Source organism: Canis aureus, chromosome 13 (assembly GCF_053574225.1).
Source record: "Canis aureus isolate CA01 chromosome 13, VMU_Caureus_v.1.0, whole genome shotgun sequence".
Taxonomy (NCBI): domain Eukaryota; kingdom Metazoa; phylum Chordata; class Mammalia; order Carnivora; family Canidae; genus Canis; species Canis aureus.
Window position 1 is genome coordinate 11447864 of NC_135623.1, and position 26905 is coordinate 11474768.

At 55.1% G+C, this 26905-nt stretch overlaps 1 protein-coding gene and 1 long non-coding RNA gene across 3 annotated transcripts; one reads left to right on the forward strand and one right to left on the reverse strand.

The window, feature by feature from the left end:
• Window positions 1-32: 32 nt before the first annotated feature.
• On the forward strand, window positions 33-6123 carry AIRIM (AFG2 interacting ribosome maturation factor). The gene is made up of 4 exons (XM_077844705.1): window positions 33-601; window positions 2471-2650; window positions 4299-4417; window positions 4607-6123. The coding sequence occupies exons 1-4, from the start codon at window positions 327-329 to the stop codon at window positions 4642-4644; spliced, it is 612 nt and encodes a 203-aa protein (XP_077700831.1). The 5' UTR covers window positions 33-326; the 3' UTR covers window positions 4645-6123.
• LOC144281860 (uncharacterized) lies at window positions 1631-12346 on the reverse strand. Of its 2 annotated transcripts, XR_013350266.1 has the most exons (4): window positions 12054-12346; window positions 11262-11469; window positions 10271-10372; window positions 1631-1969 (listed from the first exon to the last, which is right to left on the reverse strand). It is a non-coding gene; the product is annotated as an uncharacterized LOC144281860 (long non-coding RNA). The 2 variants fall into 2 exon arrangements; XR_013350265.1 differs by lacking the exon at window positions 1631-1969 and having other exon boundaries at window positions 8456-10372; window positions 12054-12345.
• Between the last annotated feature and the right edge of the window lie 14559 nt (window positions 12347-26905).

Sequence of the window (26905 nt, forward strand, 5' to 3'; positions counted from 1 at the left end):
CGCGTTGCGACCTCCGTTTGCGCCGCGGCGGCCGCGCTGGAGCATGCGCGGAGAGGCGGCGAGGGAGCGCCGGGCGTGGGTGCCCCGGTGGGCGCCCCCGCTTAGCCGCCGCGGGCTTCCAGGGCTCCCGCCGGTTCGGGGAAGGCGACCGGAGCTGCCAGGGGAGGAGACAGAACTCGGGCTCAAGGCCCGGGTTTCGGGACAGCGCTGCGACCTGAAAGCGGGGCCGCCCCCGGGTCGGAGGGGGTACACGGCGCTTGCGCACGGGAACCCTCGCACCTGGGCCGCCTGGCGCTGCCCGCCGGCCTGGGCTTGTCCGGCAGGTGATGGCGCAGGACCAGCCTCTGCTCGCCGTGCGGGAGGCCCTGAGGGGCTGCTTCCCCGCCGTGCAGGAGCAGCAGCGCCGCTGGCGGGGCGCGCTCGGGGACTGCCGGCCCCTGCTGGCCGCGCTCGGCAGCCTGGCGGAGCAGCTGCAGGCGGCTCAGGTCGCGCGGCTGGACGACGCGCCCCCGCTTCGGGCCTTCCCGGGCCTGCGGGAGCGGCTGCGGCGCAAGCAGCTGGAGGCTGGCGACGACGTGTTGGACAAGCTAGGGGAGACGCTGTAAGAAGAGCTCCGCGCGGGAGGGTGGAGACGCGGGGGCTCCCTAAGCAGCTAGGATCAGTCGGAGAGGGGGTTTCCCCTTCCCTGGAAGGGAAGGAGGTGTCGCAGCCTCGCCTCTTCTCCATTTGTTGCAATGGGATTTATTGATTGATTGATTGATTGATTGATTGATTTTGTGCATGGGACGCAGGCAGAGGGAGATGCAGGCTCCACGCAGGGAGCCCGACGTGGGACTCTATCCTGGGTCTCTAGGGTCACGCCCTGGGCTGCAGGCAGATGCTCACCCGCTGAGCCACCCGGGGGTTCCCCGCAATGGGACCTCTTGTCACAAAGTCGTTTTACAGGGGCACCTGGCTGGCGTGGTCAGTCGGGCTTTGGGCTCTGTGGTTTTGGCTCAGGTCGTGCTCTCAGGTGGTGAGGTCAAGCCCGGCGCTGGGGCTCTGCACTCAGTGTGCAGTCTGCCCTCCTTCCTTCCCTTCTTCCCTTCCCTTCTTCCCTTCCCTTCCTTCCTTCCCTTCCTTCCCTTCCTTCCTCCCTTCCCTTCCTTTCCTTCCTTCCTCCCTTCCTCCCTTCCCTTCCCTTCCTTCCCTTCCTTCCCTTCCCTTCCTTACTTTCCTTCCTTCCTCCCTTCCCTTCCTTCTTCCCTTCCCTTCCCTTCCCTTTTAGAGAGAGGGGACAAGTGGGGAAAGGGGCAGAGGGAGAGAGAGCATTTCAAGGAGACTCCCAGCTGGGCGCAGAGCCCCATGCAGGGCTCCCATGTCACGATCCGTCATGACAACATGACCTGAGCCAGAATCGCAAGGGAATGCATCCCTGACAAAGGCACCCCGCGCGGATAGGCCTTTTCTCGACTAGAGCAAAATAAGTGTCCAGTGTATACGGTCTGTGCCCTAGGCTAACGGGAACAGGTCGAGTACAGGGATCTTCTTTGTAGTCATTTGTACAAGAGAGCTGAGCACCTGTAATTAAGCCACGCACAAGGTGGTGGGAATATAGCAATGAACCAGGCTTGGTTTCTTTGTAGATTAGAAGAGAGAGAGTTATTTTTTTTAAGATTTTTTTTAAAGATTTATTCATTTATTTATGATAGACATAGAGAAAGAGAGGTAGAGACACAGGCAGAGGGAGAAGCAGGCTCCATGCCGGGAGCCCGACGTGGGACTCGATCCCGGGACTCCAGGGTCACGACCTGGGCCGAAGGCAGGCACTAAACCGCTGAGCCTCCCAGGGATACCCCTTTTTTTAAGATTTTATTTATTTATCCATGAGACACACAAAGAGAGAGGCAGAGACACAGGCGGAGGGAGAAGCAGGCTCCATGCAGGGGGCCTGATGTGGGACTCGATCCCAGGTCTCCAGGATCACGCCCTGGAATAATAAGAATATTATTACTATTATGCTCACTGTGAGCTGGGCACTTCCCTAAGCACTTTATAAGCATTATTGCATTTGATCCTCCCAAGAACCGTTTCACTCCATTCATTCATTGAACAAGTGTTTGTCATTCTACGTGCCAGTCTCAGGGTTGTGAGCACTTAGGGTGTGCAGTGAGCAACACCATTTTTATACATGATTGAGCGTTAAGTAACTTCTCCTATCTGCAGTAGTCTCTCTCTGTGCACCCAGAGCAGTTTTTCCCACTGGGACGTTTGGCAGTGTCTGGAGACCCGATTGATTGTCCTGACGTGGTTTGCTCCTCTCATCTAGCGGGTAGAGGCCGAGGATACTGCTCAGCATCCTAACACGCACAGGACAACAACTCTCCACCACAATGGACCATCCAAATTGAAATGTGCATGTGCTGAGGTTGAGGACCCCTGCCTTAGGGTCCTCTCGTGGTATTGCCTAATGTGAGACTTTTCCCCCCAGAGCTACCCTCCTCAAGGTGCGTGACGTTGTCAGCAGGCACGTGGAACAAGTGTTTGAGGTCTATGAGCAGCACGCAGACGCGATTGGCATTGATGCTGTCCAGCGGGCTTCAGCGGTGAGCCCCTCTGTGGCTGACATGTTGGAGTGGTTGCAGGATATTGAGAGACACTATCAAAATGCGTATCCTTTGCGAATACGTTTCAGACAGCATCCAGAGCTGCCTCAGGAAGTTTTTCATTTCAGTTTTCACGAGAGCATACGACTATAGAGTGCGGGTCAGTTCTCATTGTCTTTGAACTTGGGGAAAAATGAAACAGGGCAAGCGAAGGGCGAGGGTGGGGCTGTGATCTTAAACATGGTAGTCAGGAGAGGCCTCACTGAGATAGTGACATTTGAGAAAAGACCTAAGGAAGATGAGGGAGAGAACCAGTTGATACTCGGGGAGAGGGTGTCCCAGGTAGAAGAAATGTCAAGTGCAAAGGCCCTGAGGTAAGAGCAGGCCTGATATGTTCAGAAAGTAGCACGGATGCCAGTGTTGCTAGACTGGAGTGAGGAAGGGGAGCCCGATAGGAGACGGATTCCGAGAGACCGGGCCGGACCTTGCAGAGCCTCGGAGGTCTTTGAAAGGATCTTGGCTTCTGCTCTGAGTGGGACGGGAAGCTATTCAAAGGTTTTGAGAAGGAGGTAACAATCAGCCTGTGTTTTTGATGGAGCCTCAGCCAGCAGTACTGAGCACTGATGACGTGCCAGGTACTGTTCTGAGAATGTCCACACGACCCCTTGGCAGGTGCTTTGATTCTGTTCCCTGGGCCCTCGTATCTTCCTTCTGTATCTGCACTGCCTCTTCCGTAGTTTCTTGCCTCTCGTGTGGCCCCTGGTCTATGCAGCCTCTTGATACGTTTCTCCACCTCTGGCTTCTTTCCCTCTAAGCTGGCTCCAGCCGTTGTGACCTCACTTCCTTCTGAAGATGTCTTTGTTCTGCCCGTTGCCAACATTGGAGTTTGGAGCAGCTTCCATTGCTCACGGACCGGAATCCCCATGGTGGTCTTCAGTGCTCTTTATGTTCTGGCTCGACCTGCCTTCTCAGCCACCTTCCCTGCTAATGTTCCTTGCTGGCCAGATGGGAGGATTTACTAGGCCCTGAAACCAGTCCGTGCTTCTCCACTTCTGTGCCTTTGCTTACGCCTTTCCTGCCAGCTGGAATCCTTCTGCTGCCACCCACCCCCCCCCCCCGTCCCCCCCAGCCAAGGGAGGTTTTCATCCTCGGAACTGCTATACAGTTTCCCCTTTAACGTCACTGAGATTGTATCTTTTCAGTTCCTGGCTTGCTTTTTTTTTTTTTTTTTTATGGTGAGATCCTAGGTTGTTGGGGTAACATTTCATCCCTCTGGCCTTGTAGCTCTGTGAGTGAGGAGGTGCTCGGTAAAGATCGGTAGCGTTGGTGAGTCCTGCCACCTGGTAAATGGAAAGATAGCCACCCTTTCACTCTTCTGGCTCCCGGTCGCTCTCCCCTGGGCATTTTTCCCCTTCAACATCTATCTTTCTTTTCTTTTCTTTTCTTTCTTTCTTTCTTTCTTTCCTTCCTTCCTTCTTTTTTTAAAGATTTATTTATTTATTTATGATAGAGAGAGAGAGAGAGAGAGAGGCAGAGATACAGGCAGGGGGAGAAGCAGGCTCCACGCCGGGAGCCTGATGTGGGACTCGATCCCAGGACTCCAGGATCATGCCCTGGGCCAAAGGCAGGTGCCAAACCACTGAGCCACCCAGGGATCCCTTCCCCTTCAACATATTTCATTTGCTTTTTGGGTAGTCCTTAACTTCCAGGAAGTTACCTGAAGAGAAAGTACCTTCTGTCCTCGATCCAGTGGGGAGACTTGGCAAACATCCAAGCTTTGCCCAAGGCCTGGGACCAAATTTCAGAAGATGAGCACCAAAGCCTTGTACAAGGTGCTGGTTTTCATTTATTCCTTCATGTCTGCTCTGTGTGTGTGTGTGTGTGTGTGTGTGTGTCTGTCTCACTTCTTTGGAAGCATTACAGAGATGCCCTTGCAGTGCGTCTGTGTTTCTTATAAATCTGATGTTTTGCATTCTCTGGAGAGGGTGATATGCTACAGTTTTTCTCTCCTCCTATTCCAGATACCCTGTTGAATGTTTCCTTTTTCCTGGAAGAGTAAGAAAGCTGTGTGTTTATCAGCAGACAAGGGGGACGCAGCTGAAGACTGACATTGGTGCTTTCTAGTGTGGTGACCTGACATACTTGAAAAATCAGTGCCTAGGGCAGCCCGAATGGCTCAGCGGTTTAGCAGCACCTTCAGCCCAGGGCGTGATCCTGGAGACCCGGGTTCCAGTCCCACATCGGGCTCCCTGTAGGGAGCCTGCTTCTCCCTCTGCCTGTATCTCTGCCTCTTTCTCTGTGTCTCTCATGAATAAATAAATAAAGCCTTAAAAAAAGAAAAGAAAAATCAGTGCCTAGAGCCTGAGGACAGGCTTCTGATGTTGGGACCTCTCCCTGCGACATCATGGCTGAGGGCACATGGGCCACCGCTTGGCCTTTCATAAGCTTGGGAATGGAAGGAGGCAGAGAGAATGGGGGAAAGCAGTGCAGAACACTGGGGCAGGAGCCGCTGCCACAGAAGCAGTGGGGAGGGAGAGGGGAGGGAGTGTGGCCTCGCCCTCGGCATCATCCAAAGCTCTGAGCTTGGTTGACACCTGGCCCTGTTCCGTGTATTTGGGTCAGTACCTGATTCCTTGATGGAACAGGATTCTTCTTGATTTAAAGAAGTAAAGGTGATATTGATGGAAGACAGTACAGATCTTTCTCGATGGGTTACCTCCTGATAATCCCATCATAAGTTGAAAATATCGGAAGTCAGAAATGCTCTTAATACACCTAACCTACCAAACCGGTGCCCAAGCACTCACACTAGCCTACAGTTGGGCAAAAATCATCTACCACAAACTTACAATGAAATGTTGAATATCTTCTGTAATTGGTTGAAAAACAGAATAGCTGTACGGGCACAGAATGGCTGTAGGTTGTTTGCCCCTGTGATCTCTGGGCCGACTGAGCTGTGGCATGCTGCCGCCGCCCAGCATCACAAGCATGCCGCAAGTTGCCAGCCCAGGGAGAGAGCCACATTCAAAATGTGTAGGACGGTTTCTGGTGGACACGTGTGGCGTTTTGCACCATCCCATCCTAAGAGTCGAAAAACCGCAAGTCAAAGCGTCGTACCTCCCAGAGTGTCCCTGTTCCCTAACTGCTGTAGCTCCTCACTGTCCGGACAGCTCCAGTTTCTAGAGCCACCACCAGGGGGAGGTGGTGCAGCATGAATTATGCTCAGGGCTCCGACTTTGAGGAGTTCTCTTGTCCCCCTGTCCCAGTTAGTAGCTGGGGAGAGCGAGATGGTTACAATGACAGGGGTTTTGACCAAAGCTGGCGCCTGATTCACCACATTGTTTTGATCTGAGAGTAGCTCCACGGTGGGAGACCTCCCCGAATCAGGCCCTGGGGGTTACATTTCTGAAGCCCATTGCCTTCATCTGTAAAATGGTCGGGTATTTCCAGACCTATCAGCTTCGGGGGTTGTGGAAAAATCTGGGTCACTGAATGTAAAGAGGCTTAATAAAGAGTATAGATATTTTTAAAATGAAAATGACTTTTTTCCTTACTACAAAAGTGATATATATATATTTTTTTTTTAAATCATAGAAATGAAAAAAAATCATAGAAATGTCAAAAAATTCTTAAGTGTAGAAAAGTACAAATAAAGCTCCATCAGTGATATTTTGATATATAGACCCTTACGGTGTCCATATTCACACACACAAAGAAACCAAACCCAAATATAGCGTCATTGATCTATCTATAGGGTTATTTAATCTTTTTTTTTTTTTTAGGGTTATTTAATCTTGTTCAAAAAACATAGTTTGCCCATCTTTTCGTATCTGTAAAAATAGCTCAACACAATTACAGTAGATACTATTACACACATCATATACCATTTTGTGAACGTATTAGATTTTCTACTTTTCCAAACCTTCATGTGTTTGTGCCTGTAAAGATCTCACATTCTGGTTGCGAAAAACAGAAATATCACAGAAAGTGAAAACACATGGTGTCTTCTGTTTTTAACAATATGGTAGACATTCCTCCAGGAATTTAAAAAACGTATCACATATGTAATAATTGTAAATAAAACTTAACTCAAAAGACATTTGGGTATCAGGCCATAAGATATACTCTGGGGGCAGATGAAAGAGATCCCTAGAAAGATTTATAGTCCAACCAGGGAAAGCTTGAAACCAGCGTCTCTCAAGGTTTAACATGTATAGAAATCACTGGGCTCTAGGTAAAATTTAGATTTGGATTCTGCAGGCCTGGGGTGGCAGCGTCCTAGATTCTGTATTTCTCACATGGTCTCAGGTACTATTGAAGCTGACAATCCAGGGACCAGCCTGAATCGAACACACTTAAATTATAAAACAATAATAAAAGCATTTTGGGGGGGGGTTGGAGGATGGACAAAATAGGCGAAGGGGATTAAAGGGTACAAACCTCTAGGTATAAGTAAGTTGTGAGGAAATAAGATAATAAAAGCGGGTATCTGACACAAAAGCAGAAGAGAGGTGATAACCCGCTGCTCACTGGGATACTTGATAGTGACAGTGACATCTGAGTTAGGACTCGGGCTTGGAGAGGAGCACGGGGTGTTGCGTGTGGAGGGGGGCAGTCTAATAAGCAAAGGGAGTGTTTGAGAAAGACTGGAATCCAGCACGGATCGAAAGTGCGGTGTGCCAGGCGTTGTGCTTATTGCTTTTACCTCCTAGAACTGGCAAATAGTAGTTCCACAGAGCGAGTCACTAGGGTTCACGGATGGAGGAATGGCCCCGTAAGGGTAGACTGGAGCCCGATTGTGAGGAGCCCTGAAGGCCTGCTTCCAGAGTGTGTGTTTTGTTCTGCAAGTTGGAGTTGTCGTGTGTGTGTGTGTGTGTGTGTGTGTGTGTGGCACAGAGCTTTTAAAATCCTGGCCATAGGGGCACCTGGGTGGCTCAGCAGTTGAGCATCTGCCTTTGGTTCAGGGCCTGATGCTGGAGACTCAGGATCGAGTCCCACGTCAGGCTCCCTGCATGGAGCCTGCTTTTCCTTCTGCCTATGTCTCTGCCTCTCTTTCTCTGTGTCTCTCATGAATAAATTAAAAAAAAAATCCTGGCCATAAATAGATAAGGTGTTTTATGGTGCTTAATAATAACTATGTATCACATAAGTATGACTTTTTATCTTGTTCCTTAGCTTTTTTTTACGATTAAGATGCTATCTTTTTAATTGTCCTTTTTAAATTTGAAATAAGTTTATCTTTTGAATAAGCGACACATTCACATCATGCAAAATTCAGAGGGTACAAGAGCACATTCAGTGAAAAGTTCTCATCTCCCAGTTACTCACTTCCCTTTCCCTGGAGGCAATGAGCATGAAATGTTTCTGATGTATTCTTCCAAAAACACTCTCTGCCCATATCCGTGCAGTGGTTGGCAGCCTCTTAGATAGCCCTCAAGGGTCCCACCTCCGGTATTCATGTCCTGGTGTATCCTACCCCCCGCCCCCTTCGGTGTGGCTGGGCCTACAGATTTGCTTCTAGGAACGGAACCCTGCAGAAGTGGTGGGAGTTACTGAAACTAACCGATGAAAAAAGCCCGAAGCTTCCCGCATGGGTCTATCGCTTGCTCTCTGATCCCTCGCCCTCGGGGAGGTGAGCTGCAAGGCTCCAGGGCGGCCCCGTGGAGCACTCATGTAAGAGACCGAAGCCTGCCAGCAAGCCCGTGACTGAGCTTGGAAGCAGCTGCCCACCCCGCCACCCCGCCCAGTTGAGCCTTCAGTTGAGACCACAGCCCCAGCTAACCGCCCAGCTACAACTTCACGGGGACCAAAGACAACGGCAGCCAGAGAGGCCATGCCCAGGTTCCTGACCCATGGAAACACAATAAATGTTTGTTTTATTTTTATTTATTTATTTTTAAAGATTTTATTTTGTTTACTTATTAGAGACACACACACAGAGGCAGAGGGAGAAGCAGACTCCATGCAGGGAGCCCGACACGGGACTCAATCCCAAGGTCTCCAGGATCGCGCCCTGAGCCAAAGGTGGTGCTAAACCTCTGAGCCACTGGGACTGCCCTAAATGTTTGTTTTAAATCATTAAGTTTTGGGGTACTTTGTCCCACAGCAAAAGATAACTAATACAACAAGCAAATGTTTTTTCTCCCTAACTGTGAACGAATAATAGCATGCTACATAGGCAGCTTTGCACCTCCCCCCCCCCCCAATTACTGTATCTTGGAGACTATTCTATGTGAATCCATAGAGCTTCCTTAACTTTTTCTAAAACAGTGGCATATATTTCCATTGTTTGGGCATACCATAGTTTATTTAGCTCCTTGCTGATGGACATTAGGTTTCCAAAGTCTTAGTGCCTTACCAGTCTCTGCAGCCTTCTTATACTCCCACCCCTGTTCATTATGCCCGTTTTCCCTGGGATTTTTCGGTTAGCTAATCATACCACATACCCCACCCCCCCCCCACCACTAACCCCCAATGAAGAAAGGACTCTGTTGGCATTTTTCCTGGGTTCATTTTTAATTTATAAAGTAAGGAGAATCCTCATAGTGGGTATAATTCCAGGGCTCCTTTTTATATTTTTAAGATTTTATTTATTTATTCATGAGAGATACATAGAGAGTGGCAGCCTCCATGCAGCGAGCCCTATGTAGGACTCGATCCCGGGTCTCCGGGATCAGGCCTTGGGCTGATGGCGGTGCTAAACCGCTGAGCCACCCGAGCTGCCCTCCTTTTTTGTTAAAGATTTTGTCAGCAAACAAGCAAGCTAGGGAGAGGCAGGAGAGAATCGCAAGCAGACTCCCTGCCGAGCATGGAGCCTGATGCAGGGCTCCATCTCACCACCCTGAGGTCATGACTTGAGCCTAAATCAAGAGTCGGATGTGCAACCAACTGAGCCACCCAGGCTACCCACCCCCCTCCGCCCCACCATGCTCCCTCTCAAAGCATATCCTAGCTTATGGGTTGAGATAGTAGATGTGAGCTCTTTTCTGTTTTCCCTCAGTTGGGGGGAGTAGACTCTTGATGGTCAGAACCCCTTCCCTGTCGATGAGACAATCTGTTGGGGTGAAATGAAGAACTTAGGTCTCTTTCATTCCTGTCTCTACCCCACGCATGTTTAGAAATTGACCTCAACAGGAACGCCCGGGTGGCTCAGTGGCTGAGCGTCTCCCTTCAGCTCAGGGTGTGATCCTGGGGTCCCGGGATCGAGTCCCCCATTGGGCTCCTGCAGGGATCCTGCTTCTCCCTCTGCCTGTATCTCTGCTTCTCTCTCTGTGTGTCTCATGAATAAAAAAAAAAATCTAAAAAAAAAGGAAAAGAAAGAAAGAAAGAAAGAAAGAAAGAAAGAAAGAAAGAAAGAAGAAAGAAAGAAAAGAAAAGAAAGAACGAACTTGACCTCAACAGTCTCTTGGCAGAGTAGCAGTTTTTCAAAGCCGGCAGGATCCTAGGCTCCTAAGAGGAGGACTTCAGCTGGCCAGAGGAGTCCGGATTGTGCAGTGTCTGACTTGGATCTGGACAACGGGGTACCAGCTCCAGCTGTTGAGGGATTCAGCTGCCCAGAGTGCCTCCTCTCTGCACGCTTGGTGCGGGACGGTGCACGTTTGGAGGAGAAGGAGAAGGAGCTTGGGGAAGCCTGCTGAACTGCAAGTGGCCCAGACCCGATTTCGCATCTCAGCTCACCGTCTTACCAGCTGAGTGACCTCGGCTAAGCCGTCTTCCCTCTCAGTTCCAGTTTCTTCTTCGGTATGATGGAGCTGACGATCTATTCCTTACACGATTGGAAGGTTTAGCTGAGAGGAGATAGGAAGGGTTGGGATACATTGAGCAACATGGAAGGGGTGGTTGACATTTACTCCGGACTGATTAGCCACCCACTAAGTGGGCAGCTCTGCGGTGCTCTTGAGCATCTCCAACCCTCAACCCCCCGGAGTTTCCTAAGCGCCCACCGCCCGGCAGTGACGTCGCCACAGTCTGCACCAGGGTTTTTTTGGTTCTGATGGAAGGAGTCTTTCCCCTTCACCAGTTTCCTCCCTGCTGCAGAAGGCAGGAGCACCCCCGACACCCACTCAACTGACAGCTGGGTTTCCTGAACACCCAGTCCTACACGGGGCAGGGTTCCTCCGAACACAGAGGCACCCAGGCCTCTCTCAGGGCAGCTGCAACCCTGCTGGTGAGCCTCCCTCGGTCCCAGACTGAGAGGGCTGGACACTTTTGCCCCTTAATGCCTGGGCTGGGAGGAGGTAGCCAGTCCTTAAGGAATGACAGCGGTGCCTCTTCGGGGCACTCTCCCTCCACCTCGTTCCTGGCACCCTCCTCCGTCCCTACAGGGTGCAAAGGAAAGCCATTTTTTCTGAGACGGGTGCCTGGTACAGCATTTGAGGCTCCAGCCTGGACGTCCTGATCTGGCATGTGCAAGGAGGGGCTGGCTACCTGCCTTCTTATCAAGGACCCTCATTCTGTTGCAGCCTCATTCTTTCAGAAAGAGCGTTAATCCTAAAAAACCAAAAACAAACAAACAAACAAACAAAAAAACAGTGGCGAGGGAGCTGGGGAGAGTAGCCACAGAGATCCCCCTTCTCTGGGGAAGAAGCTGAGCCTTCCTCACTTCCCGATTCCAACCTGTCTTCCCTGGTGGCTTCAGGGCACCTGCTCGGCCCTCTGCCCTCAACCCCTATGTACCGTTTGGAGCGTAGTAAGTTCCGTAGATGGCACCGTGCAGGCTCCCACATCCGTATTCACTCATTTGGAGGGCTCCCCGCGCGCCGCACGCAGAACTGGGGCCGCGGAGACGCATTAGAGACGTCCACGGACACATAAGCCCAGGTTTCGAACCGCTGTCATACAGGATGTGTGGGGTATGCAGGGGATGGGGGCCGACGGGTTCTTCCTGTGGGTTGGGGGGGGCAGGAAGGGGAATGTAAGAGCAGATCCCCAGCAACGAATTCCATCGAGAATCTTCCCTCTGCCCTCTACTGGAGAAAGGAACGGGGGAGGGGTGCCGTCATGTGAGCAGGGAGGGGAGCAACCCTCAGCGCCCTCAGGCTCTCTGCAGCCCCCCCTCCTTCAGACCTGCGCACTCGTTCTTAATTTGCACAAAGAGCCCAGACTAATAAATCCACCACTCAATTGCGATCCCCACAGCGCGTTTATAGGCAGCAGCTGACTTTTATCAGCTAGTTTGTTCTTTCATATAAGCAGAGTTTTATGAGGGTCTCCTGAGCTGGCTCATAACGTGGTGAAATGTCTACAAAACTCGACCATAAATCCCCAGCACCTGCCAAGCAGAGGACGCGCTTCTCCAGACACATTTAGTCCAGCTGGTGGCTCTGTCCCCTTGCCCGGTTTGCATTTTTGCACTTGTCTCTTTAAACTTGGATTTGTTTTTCAGCTCTCTGCGGCCTCTTTAAAGGCAACTGAAAAATGAGGGGTAGGGAAAAAGAACTAGAAAGTGAAGTCTGTGCTAAAAATTACCGCTGGCTTATGTTGCTCTGAAAACTGGTCCCGATCCCACTGCCAAACCAGGGACATCAGGCTTCCCGGCCACTCGAAGCCCCGGAGAGGGGGGCCTGGGGGGCCAGAGCCGACCAAGCCCGTTGTTAGTACTTTGACCCTTTTCTGGGCCGTCACCCTCTGTACTTGCCATCCTCCGTAGTCAGTTCCGTAAACTAAAGGAACAGCTCCAGATGCCTTTTTCCCAGATGGGCTCCAAGCATGACATCTTTTCCCAGCACTCCGAACTCCCCCAAGACAGGGATGGAAGTTGAACGCCCTCCCTCCTCCAAATAAGGCAGGACATGGACTCCCTGCGGGTGCTGGTTGGCTGAGATGCACTGGTGACTTGGGGGAGTTACAAATGCCTCGGTGGAGCGCGGAGTCCGGCTAGAAACTGTTGAGCGCGGCCCCTAAACTGTCCATCCCTGTGTTTACAGGGTCTCCTCATTTGGGTCAGGAGACCCCGGGGGCCAGGAGAAGACCCCTGTGGCCGCCCTATTCATGCGACCTCATCCTGTATCCACTTTCTCTAGGTCCCACTTCAAGGCAGCTTCACGGGCCTGTGACCTGTGCTTAGAAGGGTCAACCCGGCCTGGCTGGTGTCACCCCCTTGACATTCTTAATAGTTTTGGAAGCAGAGGGGAGATTTCCATTTTGCACTGGGCCCTGCAAAATGTGTCTCTGGTCCTGCCCAGCTTCCTTCTGGACCTACGGCAAGCAGCTACCCCAGAGCCATGGACAGACCCCCTCTCCTCCCGCCTCCTTGCTGGGGGGTGCGGAATCTGGCCTTGCTCTGCCCCCAAAGGCTCCTGAGACCCAGCCTTCCGGACACAGGCAATCGCTGTCACACGATCATGTTCTCTAAAGGGCCTGAAGAGGTGCCTCCCAGTCCCGACCCGTTATCACCTCTCAGAAAAGACTTGGGGTTAATGCCATCCACCAGGAGGAAGCCGGGGTCTAGGAGCTGGGCCGGGGGGTGGAAGCCAAACCGGGCAGGGACGGACCCCCACCCCAGACAAAGAGCCACGGACCAGGCCAAGCAGAGCATCCTCCCTTCCCCAGCCCCGCCTGGCGTGGGTTTGCAGACCCACCCGGCATTGCCACACCAGCGGAAATGGCGGTTGCCATCCTAGCCAAACCCTAGGACTGTGGCCACAACCCCGACAGGGCCCAGCCACCACATCAAGGACGCAGCCCCACCCTCCCCTCTGCACCCCCTCCCACCTCGGGCTTCCCCGCCTCTCTCCTCACCGAGAACCCAGGGTGTAACCTCTGCTCGGGGCCAGGGTCTGTCATGGGCCTTTGCCGCTGCTGCTGCTTTGGAGGCGGGGAGGGAGAAGGTTCTAGACTGGGGGGTTGGGACATCTACCATTCACCCCTGTGGGACCTGAGCAGGTGCCTTGGCCTCTCTGGACCCCACTGTCTTCATCAAAAAGCAAAAACAAAGTGGGGTACACGGACGATTCAACTTCTTGGGGCCACCGCAGAAGGCAAATGGGTTGATACGTGTGAAAGGACTTAAAATTGCGTGCAAGTGATTTTCCTCTGGGAAGCGCCAGGCTGTAATGGAAAGAAGGCTTTGGGAACCAATAAGAATGATAATGTAATTAGTATTTATTGAGCAATTTCTCAGCCTCATGCTCACATCTAGAGCTTTTGCATCCATTATGTCAGCCCTGTGAGTCAAGGAGCCGGATGTAGGAGGGTCGCTCGACGTCTCCAGGGTCACACAGCTGTTCTGAGGTTTTAATCCTCGAGAGCTCCGCGTCCCAATCTACTACATAGTCGTCTGAAACAGACCCAGCGAGGTGCCTCTAGTCAAGTCATCGACACCTCTCTGTGCCTCAGTGTTCCCCCTCGTGCAATGGAGAGTGTGATCTCTCTCTGACAACCGCGGCGACAAACTCACTAGCAGCTCCAGCTTCGAGCTGCTCGGGGCCAGGTGGTGGCTGACTCCAGCCCCGCGCAGGGGTGCCCGGCACAGGCCTCAGGGTCCCTGAAGCAGGCGGGGGTCCTGGGGACCGCTCAGCGAGGGGAGCGTTGCTCACCTAGGCCATAGGAGCCTAAAGGTGTGTCATTTCCTGGCTACACGTGGCTGCACTTCAGAGGCGAGGGCGGCGGGTGGGAGACATCCCCAGGCCCAGGGTAATCTGGGGACCTGCCTCATTTTTCCGTCTCCCCGCTGAAGTCACCGTCACACTCCCTGAGTCACCAAAGCACCAGCTGCCCACAGGCTGCATTGCGGGGGGACGTGCGCCCACTACAGGGGGCCCTGCGGATGTTTGTTTCCCACCTATCACAACATGCGGACCCCATCGCTTTAGTCCAAGGCCCCGGATCGGGTCCGAGGAGGGCCCTCCCCAACCCCTGGAGGGCTCTGGCCTAATAGCTTCCTCCAACCCACTGCCCTGACGCCCGGCTGCCCAGTCCGGAGAGAGACAGGCAAGATGGGGAGCGGCCCTCATAGACCCTGTGTAACTCGGACCCAGGGAGGAAGCCACGGTCTCTCCGTCAGTGACAATTTAAGAATTTAGGCCCATGGTTCTTCCAGTGGCTGCACACTGGAGTCGCTTGGGGGAGCCTTAGGAAGAAGCACCAATGTCTACATTCGCCCCCGGATGCTGATTTGTATGGTGGGATGCAGGCGTCTTACAACACCCTCCCCTACCCTACCCCCCCCACCCCATCCCGTGACTTCGGTATGCAGCAAAGGCTGGAAAACAACTCAATTATTTAAAAATCTCTCTTTCTTTGGGGATCCCTGGGTGGCTCAGCGGTTTAGCACCGCCTTCAGCCCAGGGCGTGATCCTGGAGACCCGGGATCAAGTCCCGTGTCGGGCTCCTGCATGGAGCCTGCTTCTCCCTCTGCCTGTGTCTCTGCCTCTCTCTCTCTCCCTGTGTGTCTCATAAATAAATAAAATCTTTTAAAAAATAATAAAAATCTTTTTTTTTCTACTTATTTTGAATGTCTCCTGTGTGTCAGGCTGGGCTGCGCCGAGCTGAACAGGAGTCTGGCCCTCGACCTGCACAGGGCTGGCATTCTAGTGCAGAGCCACGAAGGAAGCAAGAAAATGGATAATTTCCGATGGTCACGGTACCAGGGTAGACTGATTTGGGGAGGGAACAAGAGGGGCAGAGAAGGTTTTCCGAGCAGGTGATGTGTGCACCAAGACCGAAATGACGGGAAAGGGACAGATGGGTATTAGGTGGTGCAGCAGTTCTCAGGGTGTCGTCTGGGGATTTGGAGACCCTTCCTTCCCACCCTGCAGGTGGAAACACCGCCAAGACACTACGTGCTCCTTCTACTGGTCGCCTCTCAGGAGCATATGAGGGTTTCCCCCATGACATCATTGCTCCGACTGCTGATTGGACATGTGCTTGTGTAGGCTCAGGTTTTAAAACATTCTTAGAATTAATGTCCATATTGGTAAATACCGATAGATAGAACTCATGGGAACACAAACAGAAGCTCTTTGGGGTCCTTACACATTTTTAAAAAGATTTATTCATTTAGTTTAGACACGTAGGGGAGGGGTGGAAGGAGAGGGAGGGAATCTCAAGCAGACCCCACCCCACCCCACCCCACCCCTGCCGCCGTCGCCACCTAGCAGGGAGCCCGATGCCAGGCTCGATTCCAGGACCCTGAGATCATGACTTGAGCTGATGCCCAACCGACTGAGCCACCCAGGTGCCCCTCAGGGCCTCAATTTTAAGAACCTAATGGGGTCATGAGACCAGAAAGCTTGAGAACTGCTGCTCTGGTGGAAAAGGCTTCCAGAAGGTCCTGAGGTGGCACCAGGAGCAGGAAGGCCAGGTGACCGGATGGAAGAGAGAAAGTGTCAGTGGCCGATGAGGTGGGAGGTGAAGGGGAAGGTCGAAGCCAGGCATGCAGGGACCTGGAGAGAGGACTACCCCAGGCAGAGGAGGACGGAGAGGCTCTCCGGGTATGAGGTCAAAAACCACCCAGGGCTCCAGTGGGGGAGACAGAGGGAAGAGCATTCCAGAGAGATTTGGAAGGCGGGGTCAACCAAACAGGTAATAAATGTAGAGAGAGACTGGCTTCAAGTCGCTAGCCACGCACCAGGGTAGGGGGCGCGGGAGCTGCAGGAGTTCTGGGGTGGCTGCTGGGGGACAGAATAAGAGTAGTGTCGGGGGAGGGGGACATCCAGCCGGTTTCTGGCCAGATGGCTTTGGATGTTGCCCTAGGTGGTCAGCACTGGAGCGATGAAGCTTTGGGAGGATGTGTGCAAAGACCAGAAGAGACATCGGACAGACCTTCTGGGGTCTCTCATCCTGTATGACGTGAACCGGAAGGTCCCGGGGGCCAGGAGCCAAGGAAGGAGGGGGACCAGGAAGACAGGAAGGTCTGGGCCGCTAAGGGTGCGGAGGGGTCACGGAGGGCGAGGGCCTGGCAGTGCAGGCTGTGACCTCTGACCTCTGTAAGAGAGGTCCTGGGCCTGTGGGCGAGCTAGCTCACCAGGGCTGAGGGGTGACTGGGGGGCAGGACGCAGGCTTTCAAGAAGGGACGGGAGAAGATAGCTTGAAGGAGATGCAGAGGGTCTTTTAGCGCGGGGGGGTGGGGGTGGGCGGGGGACATGGGAACCGTTTGTGTGGATGGTTGGTGACACGGAGCCCCAGAGCTCAGGACCAGGCCAGGCAGTCACAGGGGTTCGGGGGGAGCACAGGGAGTAGAGGGGGCACCCTCTGGGTGGCAGGTAGGAGCAAGGTGGTGTGCTGTGGGCGATCAGCCCGTGGGGGCTTGAAGAGAGAGGGAGGTGTGGACGGCCACCAAGGAGGCTGGTCTCATGGCAAACCTGGCTGGGGACCTCCCTGCCCCCGCACCCAGAGTGGCCTCTGGAGGGGGGGAGGTTGCTCAGAAAACACGGCACACTGACTTAAGAAGTGCTTCCCTTCAAAGAGCTTCTAGTACCTTCCCTGAAAGTTTTTCCCAGTTGTCTTGTCCTCACTGGGAGGGAATGGATGGAAGAGGGACTAGGGTGAGAATTAACGTCCCACTTGGTGTGGGGAAATGGATGCTGGGGGAAGAGAAGCCCTCACCCTACTCCTGAACTCCTAAAGCAGCCGTCCAGGCTCCCCAGTGGGGACCGCAGAGGAGGGGGGGTGGGGGGCGCCTTCGGCACAATCCCTCTCCCTCCTCCCCCTCCTCCAGGCTCCAGGTTCACCGCCTGGACTCCTCTTACCTGCTCCCCGCTCTGCACCCCCACCCCGCTGCAGCGTGGTCCCAGGGTGGCGGCCCTGTCCACCCCTCACAGATCTGTCTTTCCTTTCCTGCTGTCTCTGCCCCGGGCTCCGTCCTGCCAGTCCACCCTCTGCCAAGACAGTCGCTCTACAACAGAGCCCTTGGGACGCCCGGGTGGCTCAGCGGTGGAGCGTCTCCCTCTGGCTCAGGGCGTGACCTGGAGTCCCGCATCGGGGTCCCCGCTGGGAGCCTGCTTCTCCCTCTGCCTGTGTCTTTGCCTCTCTCTGTGTCTCTCATGAGTAAATGGATAAAATCTAAAAAAAAAAAAAAAAATTTAATTCAAATAAACTAGAGCTCTAACCATGTGGTCCTCCTACCCCTGGCGTCTTTCAGACTCCCAGGGTGTCCAGGTAGAAACCCAAACTCTTGATGAGACCAGCGTGATCTTCATGGCCCCTCATTAGCCTGCTGACCCCCCAACCCCTGTTAATGTCTCAATGCACTCTTGAGGTCCCCCCTCCCCCAGGCCCCTTTGTTCAGGCCTCTCCTGGGCTCTGCTGGGTGGGGGATGGGAGGGTTGGGGGCTTCTGTTGGGAAGTCCTTCTCCCTGTGTCCCCCTGGGGAGGTTCTATTTGCCTCTGTGGCTCAGTTGAAACATCACCTCCTCCCTGAAGCCTCCTTGACCACCAAGCCATGCCGCCTCCCTCATCTCAGTCCCCCCAGTATCACACCCTCCGGGGGAAGAGCCCATCCCGCTCTGCGGCAACCGGCTATTTGTACATCCATCTCCTCTCCTGGGCTGTGAGCTCCTCCGGAACAGGGGCCAGGGCTGAGCCTGTTACGTCCCAGCAAGAGGAACAGAGTCGGGAGCCTCACGGGCACCGGAATGAATGAATCGATCAATCAGTGTTCTCGGGGATCTTGTGTCATCAGCGTGGGAAGTACGGCCATCGCTTGTCTTTACATATAGAAGGGAAAACCCCAAACTGTGTCATCTGGTTTCACACGCTCCAAAAACGCGTAGGGATGCAAAGACCCAGGGAAGGGGCTCTGCAGCACGCGAGGGGGAGGACTGGGCTCCCGGGGCAGGAGGGTGCACACAGCACAGCACCCTGCTTGCAGGTGCCCCTGCAGAACCCTCCACGAGGCCGTCAGCCAGCACCACTGGGGAGTCCCACGCTGCCAGCTAGGCCTCTGGACCCGCAGGCCCAGGGAGTGCCGGTGGGGAGGCCAGGAGGCCCTACGGTCCTCAGCTCAGGCTGGCACCAGTCTGCCCTGCCCGGAGGCAGGGGGCTGCTCGGAATGAACCCTGCTCGAGAGGCCCTGGCTCCCCAGCCTGCGTGACAGCCCAGACAGTTACAATGGTTGTGCACAGTCACATCTGCAGGTAATTTCTGCATCCATCTGCATTGGCACGGATTGCAGTCAATTAATTAGAACAACACCCTCTGTCCCAGCGCCATCTCTGGGCAGGGAGGGGCCCCGCGTCCCCCGGAGAGCACGATGCTCAGGCTCCGCGTCGGAACCGCTGTCTCCCAGCAGGCTCTAATTGCATTAGGGGGAACCATGAGGTCAGCGGGCATGCTCGTCCCGGGCGGCCTGGCCTCCAGCCGCCTGGGTGCGTGCGCAAGGAGCTCCCCGGCCGTGCTGCCTGACATTTGCAATCGTTTAATGGGAACAAGTTCCATCTTTGAGCTCTGCTCAGCCTTTCATACAGCAGCCAAACTGTCCACCCCGGACGGGACATAAATCCTGCTGGCGAGTCACTGTTCCCCTCCCGGAGCGGCTTCGTTCCCAGAGCTCGCCCGGGCAGCTGTTTGCACCCCAGCGCCCCGGTTTGGGGCAGGCCCCGGGGAACACATGGGGTGCAGAGGAGAGAGCGCTGTATCGCCAGCCGAGGAGCAGCATTCCAGGCTGGGTAAGCTACTTGGCTCTCAGAGCTTTGGTTTTCCCGTTTGTAAAGGGGGATGTTCACCTGCTTCTCTTAATTGTCCTAAGAACGAAAGGCCCCAACCAAGTATGCCTGACACCCTGCAAGCGCTAGGCTACAAACGTACAGTTGATAGGGACGTCGATCCAGGTCTGTCACTCAGGTGATCCAGTGACTTTATTTTTCTCTCTGCTGGGCCATCCATTTTTTTAAAAAAAAATCCGCCATGAAAGGGCCAAGATTCCCTGACACCAGCCCAGCTGAGCTTCCGGGTGTATCTCAGCAGAGCGCAGGCACATCGTTTTAGGTTCTTCCTCTGTTTGGGGCCTTCCTTCTTTTTTTCTAGTCCACTCTCTCTTCCTCCAGGAAGTCCTCCCCTTTTCCCTCTCAGCTGGCTCACGTGTTCTGTCATCAGCTACTGATTCCCTGTCACTTACGACACGTATCTCAAAGTCGCCCGGTTCCTTGTCCATGACCTAGGATGGGCAGGCTCCCCGTCTCTCGTTCTCTGCTCTTCTCCAGAACCTGGTGGGTGCCCAGCACAGAGTAGATGCCCCACAGATGCCCTTTGTCAAAGGGGTGAAACGCAGACTTTGGGCCTGTGGGCAGGTGTAGGCTGGGAGCCCCTAAGTGGTAACCTACCTCCGCCTTGGACAGCCCCTCTGCCTGCACCCACACCCAGCCCGCGTGGACTATCTCCAGGGCCCGTGATCTCACCATCATCCTCTGGCTTCTGTTCCAGTTTTGAAGCCCCCGTTGGTCAGGAAGTTCTTTGCCATGTCTGCCTAAACCTCCAAGAATAACTTAAGCCTGTTGTCCCAGAGCCAGGCAGCATGGAGGCAGGCAGGCGCCCTCCCCAAACACCTCTCCTCACTTCCCCAAGGCAAAGACGGCACCAGGGACCAGGGCAGGATAGCAAGTGGGGGTGGGGGGGCGGGTTGGAAAAGGAACCGACAAATGTCAAGCACACGTTCCTGAGGAAATAGAATGTAGTTGTGGTGAGTGGGGCTTGGCCAGGCAGGGCTGCCTCTGACCAGAGCCTTAAGAGCATCCCTGGGGCAGAGGCATCGGCAAGGGGGGGAGCCCTCAAGCTGCGGCAGCCAGGCCTTCCCAGCGTGGCAGGTGCTTGTGGGTGCACGGTGTGAGGCGGCGGGGTCCCGGGATGCCTGCCGGGGGCCCCAGAGCCTTGGCCTTCCCAGGCTGGCGCTGAAATGAGGGCAGCCTGGCCTGCACGGAACACCCCAGAACCTGGGCCTGGACTGCTCACCCTCCAAAGGCCGGAAGCAGGGGCCTTGGGCAGGAGCGGCCCCCACTACAGCTGGACTGTGGACGGGCCGCCACCAGGCTCCCTATGCCCCCTGTGGTGTCCACTGTCACCCCCTGTGCGCAGGCCTTGGGGTGGCCCAGGGGAAGCAGCAGCTTCGCGGGGCGGGGAGCTGCAAACCATGCTCTCCTTCCCACCTCCTCCCTGCTGGAAGGGACCTTTGTGACCTCTCTGGTTTTCCTGAAGTCATGGTGGCTGCTCTGCCAGGGGGTGGGGGGTGGGACATGGTGAGTGCTCAGGCGGGGGCGGGGTGGGGGGTGGGAAAGCTCCGGACCAGGAGGCAAGGAACTTGCAGTCAGTGAGCCTCCAGGCTGGGTGACCCTGGACAAGTCTCTTCTCCCTGGGCCCTGGGTTATCCCAGTTGCACAGAGTGGGTGACAGCAGGGACCTTGAAGTGCTTTTTGGTTTTTACCGTGGAGGACACTGCAGTATTCCAGGAGAAATCCGAGTCAGAATGTCTGCAAGTCAGAGAGTGACAGGGCGGCAGGGGTCGCAGTGCGGGGAGGGCCTGGGGTCACACTGCGCCCTGTGCCTCTGAGCACCTGCCCCACATCACGGCTGGAAGCCCCAGGCTGCCCCCCCCCCGCCCCCCCGGCACCTGTTGAGCTCAAGCACCGCGGGGATCCTAAGCAGGTTAGGACCCAAGGTCCGAGAGCAGCGAGCGCCCTCGGCGAGCGCCCTCAGCTGGACCGATGTCCACAGCCAGTTGAGGACTGGGGACAGAGGCTGCTGGTGGCAGGCTCGCGAAGAGGACGCGTACCAAGCGGAACCAGGTTCCCGGGGACGGTCCCCAGGAGGAGCAGTGTGACCTGTGCCTGGAGCTGTGCGTGGGGTGGGGGAGACCTGGCCTTCCCTTGGGGGGCTCCGGGGGCACCGTGCCCAGGGGTGGAGCGGCCCAATGGCCTCTGGGGGCCTGCACGGGGGAGTGGAGGGAAGCTGGGAGCACGAACTCCCCCTGCCTTGGAGCACCCTGAGCCCTCGTGCCCAGCCTGTCTGCTCCGTCGTGGGGGAGCCAAGGTCGAAAGCGCCAGGCCAGCCCCCGCCTCCAGCCTCCAGCCTCCAGCCTCTGCCCTGGAAACCCCCTCATTCCGCACTATCCCCCTAATCCCAGTTAACAGCAGGCTGACCTCCTGCCTCCGTGGCCTCACGTTGAGCCTGCCCCGGTCCACACAGGCCTCCTTCGAAAAATAAATAAATACTTTCTCCATTATCCCATTAGCGGCTTCACAGGTTTTTTTTTTTTTTTTTTTTTTTTTTTCTGCTATTAGTTCCCAACTCCAGTGAAAGTAGAAACACGTGTCCTGAAGAGTCTCCGTTGCCCGCCGGCCGCCGTGGGGCAGGCGCGAACTCCAGGTAGGAGCTGCCCCTGGGGGGAGAGGGGTGCCCAACCCACCGGTGCCCCACGAGTTTTGCCAACACCTGCATACACGGGGCGGGGGGGGGGGGGGGGGCGGGGCCTCCACGCCCCAGACCAGGAGCCGGGGCATAGCAGCCGGGGCATAGCAGCCTCTGCACGGTGCTCCTTACCCCTTACCTGCTGTGTGACTTCAGGCAACGCTCCTTGCCTCTCTGGGCCTGAGAGTCTTTTTTAAAATGCAAGTTATCATTCCAGTCCTGGAGGATTGGAGGATCGGAATCATCCGAGAGAACAAGGAAGGGTCTTAAAATTTAGGCACATAGTGCTTTGCCTGGGGGTGGGGTGGGTGGGTGTTTGGGAAATATTTTTCTTTTCTGGCTTTTGCTCCTGCAAAATTTTTAAAAAACATTTTATTCATCTTTGAGAGAGAGAGAGAGAGAGAGAACGAGCAGGGGGAGGGGCAGAGGGACAAGCAGACTGCCTGCTGGGAACAGAGCTCCCCCATCCCACGACCCTGAGATCATGACCTGAGCCAAAGCCAGATGCTTAACCGACTGAGCCACCCAGGTGCCCCTGCTCCTGCGGATTTAGAAAAGGAATCAGGGACGCCTGGTGGCTCCATGGTTGAGCATCTGCCTTGGGCCCAGGTCATGACCCTGGGGTCCTGGGATTGAGTCCCACGTCGGGCTCCCTGCATGGAGCCTGCTTCTCCTCTGCCTGTGTCTCTGCCTCTCTCTGTGTCTCTCATGAATAAATAAATAAAATCTTTAAAAAAGAAAAAAGAAAAGGAATCAGCCAGGCCTTCCCTTCGCATGCTGTCTGTCTGACAGCCCAAGGGAGGGGCCGGTGAAGCTCAGATACTCTTTGTTGGCCTGTCTGCCTTGCACTCAGTGCCCACCTCCACTTCTCATGGCCACAGCTCCCTGAGAAGGCTCTAGAATGCCAGATTGTTGGCTCCCTAGGTGGGGCGGGGAGCTGCCCAGCGGCCTCCTCGGTACCCCCGCAGGCTGTGGCACAGCGCAGAGGCAGGCCGGGAGCCGCTGGTGTGCTTGTCTCCCCTTCCATCTCTTGGCCGTTCCTCCCTTCCCCTGCCCGTGGCCCCAGGTGAGGCGCCCAGGTGTGTGGGGGTGAGGGCTGTGGCCAGCTACCCCCCGCCGCCCCCCCCCCCCCTCCGCCCCCAGATGCGATCGGGTGGACAGGCAGCTCTATTAGTCCGAGCAGAGCCTGTCAGCAGCCGGGATCTTTCGACAGAGCCTGTGAGGTCACCGCTCTGCCTTCCAGGTTCTACTGAAGGAGGCCTGAGCCCCAGGGGAAGCCATCCCTGCCACCCTCTTGCACTATTGTGGCTCCCACCCACGTGCCCCTCCCAGCCATTCAGTGCCAAGCTTGAACTGGGACTCTTATTTATTTATTTATTTATTTATTTATTTATTTATTTATTTATCTATTTATTTATTTATTTAGATCTTATGTATTTATTCATGAGAGACACAGGCAGAGGGAGAAGCAGGCTCCATGCAGGGAGCCTGATGTAGGACTCGATCCTAGGACCCCAGGATCATGCCTTGAGCCAAAGGCAGACGCTCAACCACTGAGCCCCCAAGGTGTCTGTTTTTGTTTTTGTTTTTTTTTAAGATTTTGTTTATTTGATAGCATGAGTGAGAGGCAGAGGGAAGGAGAGGGAGAGAACCTGAAGCAGCCTCTGCACTGAGCACAGAGCCTGACGTGGGGCTTGATCCCACAACTGAGAGATCCACGACCTGAGCCAAAATCAAGAGCCGGGCGCTCAGCCGACTGCGCCACCCAGGCGCCCCAAATTGTCACTCTTCTGGATTGGCTGTGTAACCTTAGGCAAGCCACCTAACTTCTCTGGACCCCCGATTTCCTCATCTTTGAAGAGCAGATAGCGTGTGGCCTTGCCGCGAGAGTCTAGTGAGACCATGTGCTAACGCAGCACCTGGTGCTTGGCGGGCCTCCTGAGGAGAAGCCGGTAGTGTTCTCCACCCCCGGGGCTCAGCAGCAGGAATCGTGGAGTGAGCCAACGACTGTGTGAATACATGCTCAGTCCTGGGGTCCACCCCCCTCTCCGGCCCAGGAGCCCTGGCCGCCCCTTCTTCCGGTTCCTGGGCAGGTGGGAGACGCTGTCAGCTTTGCCAAACTGCGGTTTCCTGATGGACGAAGGGCCACCCAGACACCTGGGAGCAGCAGGATGGTGATGCCAGGGTGGCCTCGGGGCCCCCGACTGCCCTGGAGCGGGTTCCTGGCTGGCGAGCGGGACGTGCCCACCTGCACCATCGTTCTGTCTGCTGAATTGGCCTCCTCTTACCCATCCCACGGCTCCTCCACGTTGGCTGCAGGCCCACACCTGGCCTCCCGTACCCTGAGACTGGCCCCGGGGCTGCTTCCCCCTCTGACCTGCTGGGCCGCTTGCCCAGTCACCCTTGGAGGGTGAGGCCTATGACCTTATCTCGCCCATGCTGGTCCTCAAGGGGGCAGAAGCGAGGGCTGAGGCTTCTCCCTCCCAGGATCTCCAGGATCTGGGGCTCTCTGCTGCAGGGGGGTGCCAGGGGGTGCCAGGGCATATGTGGGGAGGGTCTTGGAGTCAGCTGAGCACTTTGGCATGGTGTTCCTGGCAGGCTGGGATGGGGGTGGGTGGGCCCAGCCCCCTCTTGCCAGACATTGGTGGGGGGCTGGGCACAGCTTTGTGGGGAGCTGGCCTGGACACGGCAGGGAGGGGCTGGACCGCCTGACCTCCTGTGAGTCCAGAGGCTACAATTCATGAGTGATTCTCCCCTCTGAGCAGCTCTCCTGGGAAAGCAGGCAGGTCTGGGTCAAGGGGAGGGAGTCTGGTATGGACCATATTCAGGGGCGGATTAGCAGGGGGAACTGCTCCCACCAGCAGGGAGGGGAGAGATAAAGCCTGTGAGCTGGAGAAGGGGGCCCAGCACGGAGACATTCCCTCCCCTGACCCCCGGGCCCGTGCAGAGCTGGTGTCTGCAGTGGGGGAGGGGGGCCGCCCCCTTTCCCAGGGTACTGGCTGGGGGAGCCCAGCACTTTCTCAGGCCCTTTATTAAATTTCTCAGGAGCAAGAGGGGAGGTTATCCCTCCCCTTCTTTCCTGAACTCCCCTCCTTTTGTCTCCCTCCCCAGGAGGGTCGGAAAGGAGCTTTTCTCATTATTGTGGTTATTAAAAAATAAATGAGCCAGAGACACACACACAGAGACAGAGAGAGAGACAGAGGCAAGCAAAGAGAGACAAAGAAAGGCAGATAGAAGAGGGAGCTGGGAAGACAGACGGAAAGAGGTAGACGTAGAGACTTCGAGAGACAGGGAGAAAGAGCTGGGGGGGCGAGTGGAGGTAGCTTGGCCAAGTGGGAAGTAGGAGGCGGCTTTGGACGTGCACCTGCTTCTGGAGGCCCACCTGGTGAGCGGTCGTGTGGCCTTGTCCAAGCTCCTGCATCCGCTTGAGTCTCTGTTTCCTCATCTGCAAGCTGGAAATGACAGTTCTTACTTCGTGGCATCATCGTGAAATACAGAAATACGTCTGTAGGATACTGCGTGCAAAGCCTGGAATTTGATAGGCGCTCAGAACACGGCTTTAAACGTACAGTATATTGGGTGAAAAATAAATGAATGGATGGTCCATACCGCCTGTGTGGGGGGTGGGGATGGGGGTGGGGGCGGGTGCCTGGGGACCCCTCCACTGCCCCCACCCCGGGGCAGGGAAGGACAGTCTCTGGGGCCCGGTGCCCGCTCCTCGCTCCTCGCTCCTCACCTCACCTCCGTGTGTCAATCCTTGACTACTGAGCGGAAAGCAAACGGGACTCAGAACGTCCACCTCAGGTTGTTTGTCTGGTTTGGGGTTTTTTTTGTTTTTTGTTTTAATCTCCCAAATGAAAGGACTTGGATACTGGGCTTTCGAAGCAAATAGACCTGGCAGTGAATTCCAGAAATTGCCTGTGGATTTTTTTTTTTTTTTGAGCACGAAACGGATAATTATGTTCATCTTATAGGTTGTCCTTTAAATGGCTTTGCCGTGGTAGAAAATTCGCTTGTAAACCCCAGTCGCTTTAGGTGTCGGATCCCATGGTCTTCAGTGAATGCACAGAGCTGTGCGACCAGCACCACAGTCCGAATTCAGAATGTTTCCATCAACCCCCAAAATACCCCTCCTACCCATTTGTCGTCCCTCCCTGTTCCCATCCCGAACCCCAGGCAGCTACTCATCTGCTTCCTGTCTCTCTAGACTTGCATTTCTGGAGGATTCCTGTCCACGGGCACATCCGCTGTGTGGTCTCAGTGGCTGGTGACAGCCCTCCCTGTTTCCCGTGCTGACTACCCTGCCTACAGGTGAACCGTAGGTCTGTCCATCGACCGGCTGACGGACATTTGGGTTGCCCCTAGGGTATTTTAAGGGTTAAACACCATACGGTATGTAAAGGGATTAGATCAGTAAATATCAGATCATTTTATTATTATTTAGTTTTACTTATTTATTCGTGAGAGACACAGAGAGAGAGGCAGAGGGAGAAGCAGGCTCATCGAGGAGAGCCTAATGCAGGACTCGATCCCAGGACCCCCGGATCCCACCCTGAGCTGAAGGCAGATACTCAACCACTGAACTACTCAGGTGTCGGGATATCAGATAATTTTAAATAGATTAAGAGAGAGAGAGAGAGGAATTTCTTTGCAGGCTTACCCAGGCACCTTCGGGAGCCCTTTATGGTCCTCCTCCCGTCGCCGCTCTGGGAGAGGTAGGACTGTCGTAGCTCTGGGAGAGGTAGGACCCGGATCCTGGCTGCTTTACAGAGGAGGAAATCGTGGCTTGGGGAGGGGACCGGCTGGTCCTGGTCACACCTGGTAAATCACGGAGCAGGGAGTGAGCCTGGGGGGTCTCTCCTCCAGGCTCCCCGGTAGGGGGGCCAGCACCTGCCCGCCGCCCTGAGAGAGCCTGGGGGGCACAGCGGGATTTCCCAGAGGCCTCCTGTCTGAGCACCCAGCCCTGGCCTCCACCCGCCGGC

Coding starts and splice junctions, on each gene's coding strand:
- AIRIM (XM_077844705.1), top strand. CDS start 327: ATGGCGCAGGACCAGCCTCTGCTCGCCGTGCGGGAGGCCCTGAGGGGC. Junction 602..2,470: donor GACAAGCTAGGGGAGACGCT/GTAAGAAGAGCT, acceptor TTTTCCCCCCAG/AGCTACCCTCCTCAAGGTGC. Junction 2,651..4,298: donor GAGAGACACTATCAAAATGC/GTATCCTTTGCG, acceptor ACTTCCAGGAAG/TTACCTGAAGAGAAAGTACC.